Consider the following 12,881-nt stretch of genomic DNA (forward strand, 5'->3'; position numbering starts at 1 on the left):
TCCAAGGATTATAGCTGAGCAGTTAGGTGTATGAATAAAATTTATTTGCTTCTGGAAAGCCTTATTGAAGCCATTTAATGTCCAGCCCAAAATCTACAACCAAACATTAATCAATAAGCATGTTTGAGATTTAATCAATTAGTGTGAATTTCACTGACAACGTTTTCCAAAAGTTTTGCAGCATACGAAAATAAAAGTACCTACATTGCCTATTATAGTGTAGCATGACAAAATCTTCTCTCCATCTATAATGGAATGCTTTGTCAAAAAAACATCACATTTCTATCCATCAATCTTTCAAACCCCAACCCGCTAGAAGACAAAATCCCACCCAAACCCACACCACTCAACGCTCCTCGCTGAAAGTGGCCCAATTAGCTCATCAATCTTCCCACGGTCCCCCCCTATACAGAAATGATTCCCATCGTTCACTCACCTGCACGATATCGCCGTACGCCCCTCCGGGAGCCGTGAAGTTAAGATGGCACAGGAAGGGATATGCATTTTTCACATTGCCGTCGTCCTGTTGCTGCCGGTGCTGCAGGAATTGCTGCAACTGGTGGGGCTGCAGCTGGAGCTCGTACGTTCGCCCAACTTCGCCGTACAGCGTGCGGTTGCATGCTGAAAGGACATAAGAAACAACAAAAAGTGCACCGTTAGACAACGAACGAACGAACGAACGACCGAACTACCGGTTGTTGGTCGTCGGAATGGATGTAAGTCAGTAGGAAAAACAGTAGTTCGGCTGGGTGTAGCATGATCCGCAGTCAACATGTGCAAGGGGAGGGGTGGGGGGATGAGTTTTCCCAGAGCAAAAACAGCAGAATGGAACAGTCGTGTAACTTGCTTCCAGGCGCTTCGCAGCGACGGGAATAGCTAAATGTGGGTGGTCACGAAGGAATCGATATCTATGCAATCGCCGCGTCGTCGTGCGCCGGTAATAATTGAGCAGTTTTGCTGGAAGTGGCAGCGAGTGATTAACTGAAGCACACAGTTGATCTATTGCTAACTGTAGCAGATGGTGGGTATCGTGTGTTTGTTTTATCGAGAATCAAAATAGTTTTCTTCTATCACATATTATTTTATAAACATGGATTTCAAGAACATTAATAACTTGGAATATCTCGGATAAATAAAAAAAAATCCAAAATAATGGACAAAGAGGGAAAATTAAAAAAAAAATAACTAACTCGATTATCCGGAGGCTCGATTATCGGGAGTCATATTTTAACCCATCATACAAAGATAAAAATATTAGTCGTGTTTGGCACAACGTAACACAATCATGGCAAACGTAGCCGCAACATACCCAATATGCACCAGACTTATATTTAGAAGCCAGATTAATCCACCTAGTGGTGATAATACCTTTCTCGCTTTTCTAAAGGAAACATTCACAGAAATGGCAAACTTCATTTCAAAGCACCGAGATTTTTTAGAAACATTGGTAAGTTCATCCTGACTACGGCATTGGTATTGTGACTCATGACCGGATCGGAAGCGAACACAATCTTTACAGGGTTGTTGTCTGGCATTCTTGCAACATGATCTGCCCATCGTACCCTTCCGGCTTTAGCTACCTTCTGGATGCTGGGTTCGCCAGGTGGTGAATCTTTTTTGACCGCAGCTCTTCTGGAGCCCGTATTTAGTAGGCCCGACTTTCACAGATTATGCGCCTCCGTATTTCACGACTCACATTATTATCAGCCGTTAGCAAGGATCCAAGGTAGATGAATTCATCGACCACCTCGAAGGTATCCCCGTCTATGGTAACATTGCTTCCCAGGCGAGCCTTGTCGCGCTCGGTTCCGCCCACAAGCATGTACTTTGTCTTTGACGCATTCAGCACCAGTCCAACTTTTGTTGCTACACGTCTCTGGCGGGTGTTACAGGCGGGTGCTCGGCCGACAATGTCCATGTCATCCGCGAAACAAATAAATTGACTGGATCTGTTGAAAATCGTACCCCAGCTGTTACACCCGGCTCTCCGCATGACACCTTCTAGCGCAATGTTGAACAACAGGCACGAAAGTCCATTACCTTGCCTTAATCCCCGGCGCGATTCGAACGAACTGGAGTGTTCGCCTAAAATCTTCACACAGTTTTGCACACCATCCACCGTTGCTTTGATCAGTCTGGTAAGCTTCCCAGGGAAGCTGTTCCTCGTCCATAATTTTCCATAGCTCTACGCGGTCTATACTGTCATATGCCGCCTTGAAAGCAACGAAAAGATGGTGCGTTGGGACCTGGTATTCACGGCATTTTTGAAGAATTTGCCGTACAGTAAAGATCTGGTCCGTTGTCGAGCGGCCGTCAATGAAGCCGCCTTGATAACTTCCCACGAACTCATTCACTAATGGTGACAGACGACAAAAGATCTCGGATAACCTTTGTGGGCGGCATTAAGGATGGTGATCGCTAGAAAGTTTTCACAATCCAGCTTGTCACCTTTCTTTTAGATGGGGCTGGTAGCTGGTCAATTTCCCAGATTCTGACTATCAGTTTGAGCAGCCAAGTGATCAGCTTTTCCAAGGCCCATCTTGATGAGCTCAGCTCCGATACCATCCTTACCAGCTGCTTTATTGGTCTTTAGCTTTTGGATGGCATCCTTAACTTCCCTCAAGGTGGGGGTTGGTTGGCTTCCATCGTCCACTGAACTGACGTAGTTATCCCTTCCGCTGCCTTGACTTTCACTGTCTGTACTCTCAGCGCAATTTAAATGTTCTTCGTAGTACTGCGTTCAACTTTCGATCACCACACGTTCGTCCATCAAAATGCTCCCATCCTTATCCCTGCACATCTCGACTCGTGGTACAAAACCGTTGCGGGATGCGTTGGGCTTCTGATAGAACTTGCGTGTTTCTCGAGAAAGGCACAACTGTTCCTTCTCTTCGCACTCCGCTTCTTTCAGGCGGCATTTCTCCTGAAAAGGCGGGTCTGCTGGTCTCGCTTCCGTCTATAACGTTTTGAACAACTTCTTGTGGAAAGGCTAAAGAATTTCCCTTGAAAAATTTATTAAATCTTCTGTGGAAATTCTCAAGGATTTTTGAGAATTTTACTATGAAATCAAATTTTTGACGGGGAAGGGCCGCTTGGTCGAAGGCCACAAAGCCCAAAGCTGTTCAGCCGAACATGTCATTTGTCCGAACAAATCATTAGACCGAAACTCGTATGATCGAAAATCATTTGGGTGAAATATCCATATGGCCAATAATGTCGTTCGGCAGAACAGGTCATTTGGCCGAAAAAGTAGTAGCTTAAATGTCGTTTTTACGAAACGGTCGTTTGGCAAAAAGGGCCATTTGGCCGAAAGTATTATTTGACCGAAATGGTTATATGGCCAAAAGTGTTGTTTTGCCGAAAAATTTGTTTGGCCGAATAGTTCATGTGGCCCAAAAAGGCCGCTTGGTCGAAATGCCCGATAAGCAGAAATGGCCGTTTAGCCGAACGAGGTGTCCATATTACCATATGGTAAATGGCCCGTTCGGCCTAACGACATTTTCGGCCAAACGCCATTTTCGTACAAACGATCTGTTGGGAAAAAACTTTTTCGGCCAAATTAACAGGCCAAATTAATTAACCGTATGACCATTTCGCCCGCATGTCGCTTTCAGCCAAATGACATGTTCGGCCAAACCGTTTTCGACCTTATAATCGTTTCACTCAAATGGAAGTTGTCTAGGTAACACTCGCGCTAACATTCGGCCAAGGGGCTTTAGAAAAAAGGAATGTTGAGAAGGACCGAAAGGCCACAAACCCACGAGTTATTTGGCCAAGTGGCTTTTACCCAAATGGTGCTCTGCCGAATGACTTCCGGTGAAACGATCCTTCGTCTTTAAAAAAATAGTGGAATTTCAGATGAATGTCTTATGCACTAAAAAGAACTTTCCGTAGAAATCACAAAAAAAATCCTATACAATTTTGAATCAAAAATCCACTTGAAATTGCGTTGGAAGCAGTTTACGTGAAACTTAAAAATTTCACGTAGAAGTTCTGATAAAAAATAGTGGAATTTCCGAAAAACTCATTCTAGAAATTCCGAGCAATTTCCCATATGAATATTTAAAAAATCTGTAAAATTTCTATGAAAAATCCAGAGAGATCCTTGTGAAACTTCTGAAGAATTTTCTTAAGAACATTCTGAACCATTTCCTGATGAAATCCAAAGAATTTCTTGTGGAATTCTACACTTCGAACAATTTTCCGCGAAGACTCAATTCAAGGGGAATTCTCATAGATTTTTTTTAGAAATTCTAAATATTTTCTTGTGAAAATTAGAGACATAGGACAGGACATTCACACAACACCCAGTGGACCAGTGGAGAACTTTTTCGCTTTTTGGAAATCTTTCTCCTTACCAGGGCGGGAATCGAACCCACACTTCACAGCAATTGCGTTTAGACGATTGACGTCGCTAACCGCACGGCCACAAAGCCCACTAGGGGCTTTTTGAAGGGCATCCCTCTCGATTCGGGAGCAACGCACAACTGTCTTTTTTATTACTTCACGCACGCTGAAATCAAGTGCGATGCCCTTGAAAGTTTTGGATTCCGGGAGGCTTGTCCTTAAAGAACAAGAATTTTTAAAGGAATTTCTAAAAGAGTTCTGTAAGAAATCCCAAAAAAGAATTTGTAAAGGAATTCTCGAAGCAACTCTTAGAAGAATTCCCTAAGAAATTTCTGGAGGACACTTCGAAGAAATTTTGTAAGGTATTTCCGAAAATAATTCAGACTTTCCGAGGAATTCCTAAACACAATTTCAAAGGATTTCTCCTAAATCAATTTCCGAAAGTATTCCAAAATAATATCCTTTGGTATTCTTGAAGGCATTTCCGAAGGATTAACCATTGGAATAGGCAAGAATTTTCCAATATAATTCCTAAGAGAGTTTCCAAGGGAATTTCTAAAAGAATTCGTAAAGGAATTTCCTAACGGAATTTCAAAATTGAATAATGAAGGAATTTCCGACATTCTTAAACTTCTGCTAGAATTTCTGAGGACATTCCCTCAAGAATTCTGTCGGATTTTCTCGGGATTTCTTCTGAAAACCCTTCGAAAATTACTTCGGAGATAAATCCCGAAATTCCATTGGAAATCTATATAATAAAAATGAGTTGAAATTTCCTTCCTGACGATGTAACTCGCGAACAGGTTGTTCGATTTGCAAGATTTTACCCCTAATCGATTCGTTTTTGTATCCGCAAGGTTTGTATATACAAAAACTTAGTGATTTTTACGGGGAAATGTAACAAAAAACATTAGAATACAATTTTGGGTCAGCTGTTGAGGAAAACAAAACAATCACACGGGAATTGATCTAGAGTGCAGTGCTGCAAATAGTTCATTGTGACATTTGCAACACCCGGGCAAAGTTGGGTTTCTTTCGCTAGTTCCGTATAATATTCCTTCGAAAATTCAAAAAAGAAATTAAAAGAAGAAATCAATAATTTATTCGAGAATTCCTTTCCAAATTATTTATGAAAATCTTCAGTACCTACATCTTCTTCTTATTATTATTGGCATTACATCCCAACACTAAGACAGAGCCGCCTCACAGCTTAGTGTTCATTAAGCACTTCCACAGTTATTAACTGCGAGGTTTTCAAGCCAGGTTACCATTTTTTGCATTCGTATATAATGAGCCTAACACGATGATACTTTTATGCCCAGGGAAGTCGAGACAATTTCCAATCCGAAAATTGTCTAGACCGGCACCGGGAATCGAACCCAGTCACCCTCAGCATGGTCTTGCTTTGTAGCCGTGCGTCTTACCGCACAGCTAAGGAGGGCCGCCCCAGTACCTACAATACCTATGGGAATTGTTTTAAGAATACCTTCGGAAACTTGTTTAGGAGAAAACCTTCCGAAATTTCTTTGATTTTTTTTTGGAAATCGATTTAGGAATTTCTTCGGAATATTTTTTAAGAATTCTGCCAGTACTTTCTCAAAAAAAATCCTTTGGATACTTCAGGAAGAAAATTCCTCGAAATTTTCCTCAGCAATTTCTTCAGAACTTCCTCCAGACATTCTTTCGAAAATTTCTTTAGGAATTTCTGTGGTCATTCCTCCGTATTTCTTTAGCAACTCTAACAGAAATTCCTTTAGACCTTCGGAGACTAATGTCATAATGCCGCCGGAATTTCTTTCAGGAATTTCCGAACGATTTCATCAAGAAATTTCCGAAGGAACTCCTGAAGGAATATCCCAAATTTTCTTTCTCTGTGCATTCCTCCAAGAATTCCCTCGGAATTTCCTCCAGGGGTTCTATCGGCAAATTCTCAGAAAATTATTTTGGAGATCCAGCAATTCTTGTGAAAATGCATCAAGGAAAATTCCTTAACGAATTCTTAAATTCCATTGGAAGCTTGATCGGATTCTTAAGGAAAAATCTTTAGAAAAACCTATGGAAATTGTTCCAGGAAAACCTTCCAAAATTCTATTATCCTTTGGAAATTTCTTTATGATTTCTTTTTGGTTTAGAAGTTTATGCGGAAATTGTGTCGGAATTCCTTTAAACTTTTCTCTATTTAATTGCTGATGCAATTATTTCAGGAATTTTTCAGAAATTATTCCAGTATTCCAAAAGAAATTTCTCCTGACCGGAGACGAGCCAGCCTCGGGCTGAAAGTCTCTTTAATAAAGATACAAAAAAAAAGAAATTTCTCCGGAAACTCTAGGAAAAAAAATAGTTTCTGAGTTTCTACGAAATTTCTCCAGAATTTAATATTCTTTCGGAATTCCTTCCAACATTCCTCCTCCAAATTTAATTAGAAATTCCTTGAGGCCATCGGATATTCCTTTAAGTTTTTTTTTTGGGAATTACTTCGTATTTATTTACGGATCATAAAGACGTTACTTTGAGAGTTCTTTCGGAAATTTCATTTACCAAATCTTTGAAATATCTGTTGAAAACTTTTTTTTTTTTTTTTTAATATTTCCTATTTTATTCTTTTTGAAATATCAGAAAAAAAAAATCATCCAACACAATTTTCGGAATAATTTCTGAAGGAATTTCGGAAGACATTTCATATGGTTTTATTATAACAATTTCCGAAGGATTTCATGGAGGAAGTTTCTAAGGTATTTCCGGAGAAATTTACAAAGGCCTTTCTCGAGAATTTTCTGAAGGATTCCCTGAACGAATGTTAAAATGAACTTCTGGCGAATTTGTCCAAATTATTCCTAGTGTAAATTCCAGAAAGATATCTCAAAAGAATTTCTGAAGGATTTTCTAGAACATATTTTGAAGAAATTATAAAATCAATTTCCTAACAAATTCCTGAAGGAATTTCCGAAGGTATCGCTTAAATAAATTTCTTTAGGTATTTATTTATTTAGGCATTTTGAAAGGAATTTCCCAATAAATTTTTAAAAGAATTTCCCAAGGAATTTCTATATTTATCTCCGAAATAATTTCCGGAGGAATTCTCGGAGAAATTTTAGGATGTCGTAAATGTCTTTGTGAATTACGTTAGGAATTCGTTCGGAAACTCTTAAAGAAAATCCTGAAATTTTGTCCTAGTTGCAGTAGTAGTTGTAGTTGTGGAAAGGATTCTTACAGAAAATTCCGGAGGAATTACTGGAGAAATTTCAGAGGTAATGAAATCTCCGATTGTATCCGAGGGACCAACTAAAATAATTTTCGGATTGAATGGGTTTTGAAAAAAAAAACTTCCCAAAGAATCCTAGAACCCTTTTAATAAATTAGACGATTGCCTTGTATTTTCTAGACGATAGAATGCAATACAAATTTAGTAATATTTGCCTGACATTTCAATTAAATAGATCATCGCTTGAATTAATTAACGCCCTCAATTATTGTTCTTACTACTGACGCAAAATAATAAATGAATCAATTACGCCAAAAATGCTGATGCCCCACCATTTTCCAAGCTCTGGCACCGCCAATGTTAATGAGAAGATCATCAACCTCATTGAGGCACGGCACCAGGCCTTTTCGTATTAAGTGCTGCACAGTTGGGTCCTTCCTGACCCCATCCGAGTCATAGCTGGTGTGAGGCAAGGATGTATTCTATCACCACTACTGTTCCTCATCGTGAACGACGAGATTCTGGTAGGTCGGACCGTGAACCAAACCGCGGACTGCTATGGCACCCTATAACCATGGAGCACCTAAACGTCTTCTAATTGGCTGCTGACGTTGCACTCCTCGCTCAACGGCGCTCTGATATTTATGCAAAGTAAACTCAACGACCTTGCCGTGTCAACAACGTCAACAAATCCAAATCATTGGATGTAAACACGGTGACCTTTACCAGTTTCACAGTAGCCGGGCAATCAGTGGAGAATGTTGAAAGCTTCCAATATCTTGGCGTCAGACGGCGGTACTAAGATCAACATAGGCGCACGAATCAAGAAAGCAAAAACTGCTTTTGCGAGTTTACGAAGTATTTCTACAGTATAATCTGTGCTGTTATACGTATTGTAGGGTGCTGTCAATACGATACACCGTGCGCTTGTTGTAATGTTTCCAAAAGCACGTTTGCACAAGATTCCACGCGGCGTTCCACATTCGAAAGGAACAACCGCACCCTAGGAAACGCCACAATGTTATCTCCCCATAAGAATCGTGTATACGGACAGAAAAAAACGCGGTGCGCCGTTACCTCTGGAGAGCGCCACGTGTACTTTTGGGCAAATGCGTTAATAGCGAAACATGGTGTGTATCAGTGGACAACACGATTGCAGGTGTTTATCAACAGATGCCTGCGGTACGGTACTTGAACCAAAATCAAACTACTTCGATTTTTTCCAATCGAGCTGACAACGATTGTTCGAACAATTGCTTCACACACGGCCATACCTAGCAGCTATCGAACCATATTCTTGGGGCAGAATCAATGTTGTCCCAACTGGTTTAAGCGTGTGTATGCTACATTACACTGAAGTGAAATCAACTTCTGCTACTCGAAACAAACTCAAAAACTCCAATAAACTCCGCATGAAATTGTAGCAAGTGCCATATTCGGCTTACAGTGGGCGAGTGATTGCATCATCGTTTCTCTTTTCTCCCCTACATTGACTTGCATTCTGACATGGCAGGTGCCAGTGAGACCAAATAAATGGTATCACCAGAACTTGTAGATTATATCACAAATTAGAGCCAAATAGTGAGATTTATTAAATTTTTAAGAAACGAGTAATCAAAAGAACTACAAGTGAGTTTAATTCAGAAACAGCTTCTATAATAGTCCAAACACGTTACCTAATTAATTCGAATTTTCCATGGGCTCGTTGAACATGTTCAGAAGAGTGAAATAAGAATAAGATGTCTTGATGATCTGAAACGAAATTATTTTCTTTGAAAAGTAAAGTAGTATTAAAATATCACTCATCGTTACTGCCATGAAGCATTCCAAGTTTATATCAACAAACTTCATTGCCGTTAGCTTGTGCACTCGTTGTCCTCGTCCAATCATCATCAATATTGTTTTTTGGAAAGCTAAGTTTGTCGAGTACCACTCTGATCCATAAGCGTGATCGGATACTTCAAGGCCCTGTAAAAACGAAAACATGATTCCAAACCGCACGGCACTTTCATGAATCGAAACCTTCTGCATCATAAGATCCCCAAAGTAGCAAAGCAGATAAACTTCCACCAAGTGCAAAATCAGCAAAGATCCGTGTGGTATTGCGTCGGTCCAACTATCCTGCGCGAACACTTGGAACCCTGTGCAGCATATGATCACTGAACTAAGCAGAACGTTACCCAACATAGCCCGAGAATATATTTGTTCCACCCGCAAGCACAAATCAATCAACTGCCAATGTCTCTTCACGCAATATTTTAGCTCTTCCTCATCGTTTTCTTTGATTTCAGTAAGCCGACCACCGAGCAAATCAAACTGCATGGTCAGCTGCATTATCAAGGAGCAAAGCAAGGAATCGCTGCTCATGATCGCCGACAGGGAAACAACTGATGCTAGCATCTGTTGGATGAACGTCAGCACATACAGATGCGGTTTGCGCCAATCGTACCAGTAATAGAGGAAAAACGGTAAAACTTTGTTGAAAACTCCCGTAGCGAAGTATTCCTGTACAGACGGTACCAATGGGAGTGAGCTGAACAGGGTGAGAGTGATAATGTAGGAGATGGCAAACACTTTCATGTAACGAATTTTCTTCGAATATTCTCTGGTTTTCTCCTGGCTCATCGCGTTCGGGTATATACTTTTGAGACTGATCATGATGTCAGTCATCTCTTTTTCGTAATACTTCTGAACCACCAACTTGACTATGGAAAGCATGGCATGCCCCATGGTGGAAATCTGGCCCATGATAAACACGAAATTTTCGTTTTGTTCGATCGATTTGACCAAGTACACTATTTGCAACGGTGGAATGATCAGCATATGTACGGTGGAAACCCAGTAAAGGATGGTGTTTGCCAATCTGGATTTGGAATTTGAATGTTGATAAACCACGCCATAAACACGGCCAAAGCTCCGGGTCAATCCAAAGAAGCTATCGAAATCCAATAAGTTACTCGGGCCAACCTTATTCCTGACCATCTTGAATGTGACTGAAACTTTGAAAAATGTGCTTTACGTATCCATCAAAAGCGTTGACGATGTTATGTCATTAGGGGAGACTGGGAAGATTTAATTCCTATTGTTTAACGTCGATACATAAAAAATAAGTAATATCATGTAATTATTATATGCATTAAGCATAATTTTAAATTTGTGTCGTAAAAAAGTATGGATTAGTCAATCTTGCGGAAGGTCATATAGTCTTGAACACCAATTAATATTTCTAAAAAAGCCAAAACACGAACTACTTTACAAAATTACAGGATGGACCAAATTTTTCCAAAACATCGCGAGGGATCAAGTCTACCCACATCGCTCCTGTTCCTCTATGGTTTCGTTATGAACTCCATAATTCAAACGATATGTTTTACGCTTGGGACCTTAAGAATAATTAAGAATAAATATCCTACCCAATTAAGTAAATGACAATTACAAGGGCGATTTCAAGTAACAGACAATGTTGATAAAATTAAACAGTGAGGCTCATCAATAAGCAATGGCAACAGATACCATTTTCAATTCTGAGTGTTCTATTATTAATTACACGATTATTTAATCATCTGTTTCTTTCTGTTGGCAAGCGTGCATACTCACTGATGGATCATGACCAACTCTTGCGGTGCATTAGGCCATCGGAAAGATCTACATGCTGGGCCGACTAACTGGTTTAGCCTTGACCGTTAAATCATATTGAATTCTTTCTCTGTTAGATTCTTGTACGGTTTGTTAGGAAACTAGGAAAACTAGGTTGTTGTCCCAAGGTCTCTATCCGCTGTGCATCCATTTTAGGTGTGAGCGTGGAACAAATCAAAATTTAACACCTTTGTAATTTAATGACTGTTCTTCTTCTTCTTCTTCTTATTGGCATTACATCCCCACACTGGGACAGAGCCGCCTCGCAGCTTAGTGGTCATTAAGTACTTCCACAGTTATTAACTGCGAGGTTTCTAAGCCAGGTTACCATTTTTGCATTCGTATATCATGAGGCTAGCACGATGATACTTTTATGCCCAGGGAAGTCGAGACAATTTCCAATCCGAAAATTGCCTAGACCGGCACCGCGAATCGAACCCAGCCACCCTCAGCATGGTCTTGCTTTGTAGCCGCGCGTCTTACCGCACGGCTAAGGAGGGCCCCTAATTACTGTAATGCTGTTATTTAATTACCTCCAAATAATTTCAATTTTTCGTTTGTGTTGTTCCTTACATTCCTAGTCCTGAATATAAATATGTTCACAATCCATCAAAATTTACTAAATATTAACTAATTTAGAAACAGCAAATCATCGGTACTTCGTGTACCTGAAGGAATAAAATAGGTCCCGTTTCGTGGTCCTTGGCCTCTCACCCAGCTGGTGTTGGTATAATCATTCGCAAATCTCAATCATATGGTGCTCTTCCGCGTGAGCAAACTCGTTCGCGAATTTGAAGGAATGCATCACGGCTGTGTTTTTCTTCCTTAATCACTCATTTGCTAAAAAAATCATTTTGCTCCAAATAGCGTTTAAAATCTAGTTGAAGCCAATTTATGTCTTCAACCAACCAATCACAGTGAGAACTTTGGTCGTATGTTAAAAGGGTAAGGGGGTTTGCTTCTTGTTAAGAACGGCTTACAATAGCGTCAGTTCCCCATGTTAGAGGCGACTGATCATTATGTCAGCGAGGAATGTAAGAACTTTGAATAAACCCGGACGTGCTGGGCTCCTGGTTCGTGAGCAGCAGAAGATCGTTATAAGCGTGTCAGCAATATAGGAAATACGGTAGCCCAAAACCGTAGAACGTGACCGTGCGACGGCTTCCATTGCAAACACTTCATTGAAATGTGTCTACTGTAGCTTCGGCGACAGAGCGGAACGTGGAGTTGGCTTCATGGTGATCAGAAAGCATATGAGGCGAGTTTTCCCGTGAAAGTTAGTTGTTGAGAATGAAGGGTAAATTCCTCAACTACAGCCTGATCAGCATATATCCCAACGAAAGATAAGCCTGATGTCGTGAAGGATCCGTTCTATGAGAGCCTTGATAAAGCCTACGCACATGCGCATGCAAACGCTCATATTCAAACGTGCAGTTTGGGGGAGAAAGCTTCTTTTCCCTTGTCATTCGTACAACAGTCTCCATTCCACTACAAACGATAATGGTTTGCGATTTGTGACCTTTGCTGCTGCTAATGGGATCAGCAGTACCTATTTCGTACGTAAGAATATGCTTACAGATAAACCACGAGCTGATCGACTGACGGCATTTCTCGGAAGTTATAGATATGAGGTCCTTCAAAGGTCCGAACATTGACCCGGATAACTAGGGGGTATGACGGCTTTGGCAGGTTTTGA

At 40.5% G+C, this 12,881-nt stretch overlaps 1 protein-coding gene across 1 annotated transcript in view; it reads right to left on the minus strand.

Annotated features, from left to right (window-relative positions):
- Nucleotides 1-12,881, minus strand: part of LOC134227043 (uncharacterized) — a 386,403-nt gene that overhangs the window by 96,616 nt on the left and 276,906 nt on the right. Inside the window, exon 3 of the mRNA XM_062708245.1 lies at nucleotides 437-621. Coding sequence (XP_062564229.1) covers nucleotides 437-621 — 185 coding nt within the window. The remainder of the gene's footprint in view (nucleotides 1-436; nucleotides 622-12,881) is intronic.

The sequence above is a fragment of the Armigeres subalbatus genome, chromosome 3 (assembly GCF_024139115.2).
Source record: "Armigeres subalbatus isolate Guangzhou_Male chromosome 3, GZ_Asu_2, whole genome shotgun sequence".
Lineage (NCBI taxonomy): Eukaryota > Metazoa > Arthropoda > Insecta > Diptera > Culicidae > Armigeres > Armigeres subalbatus.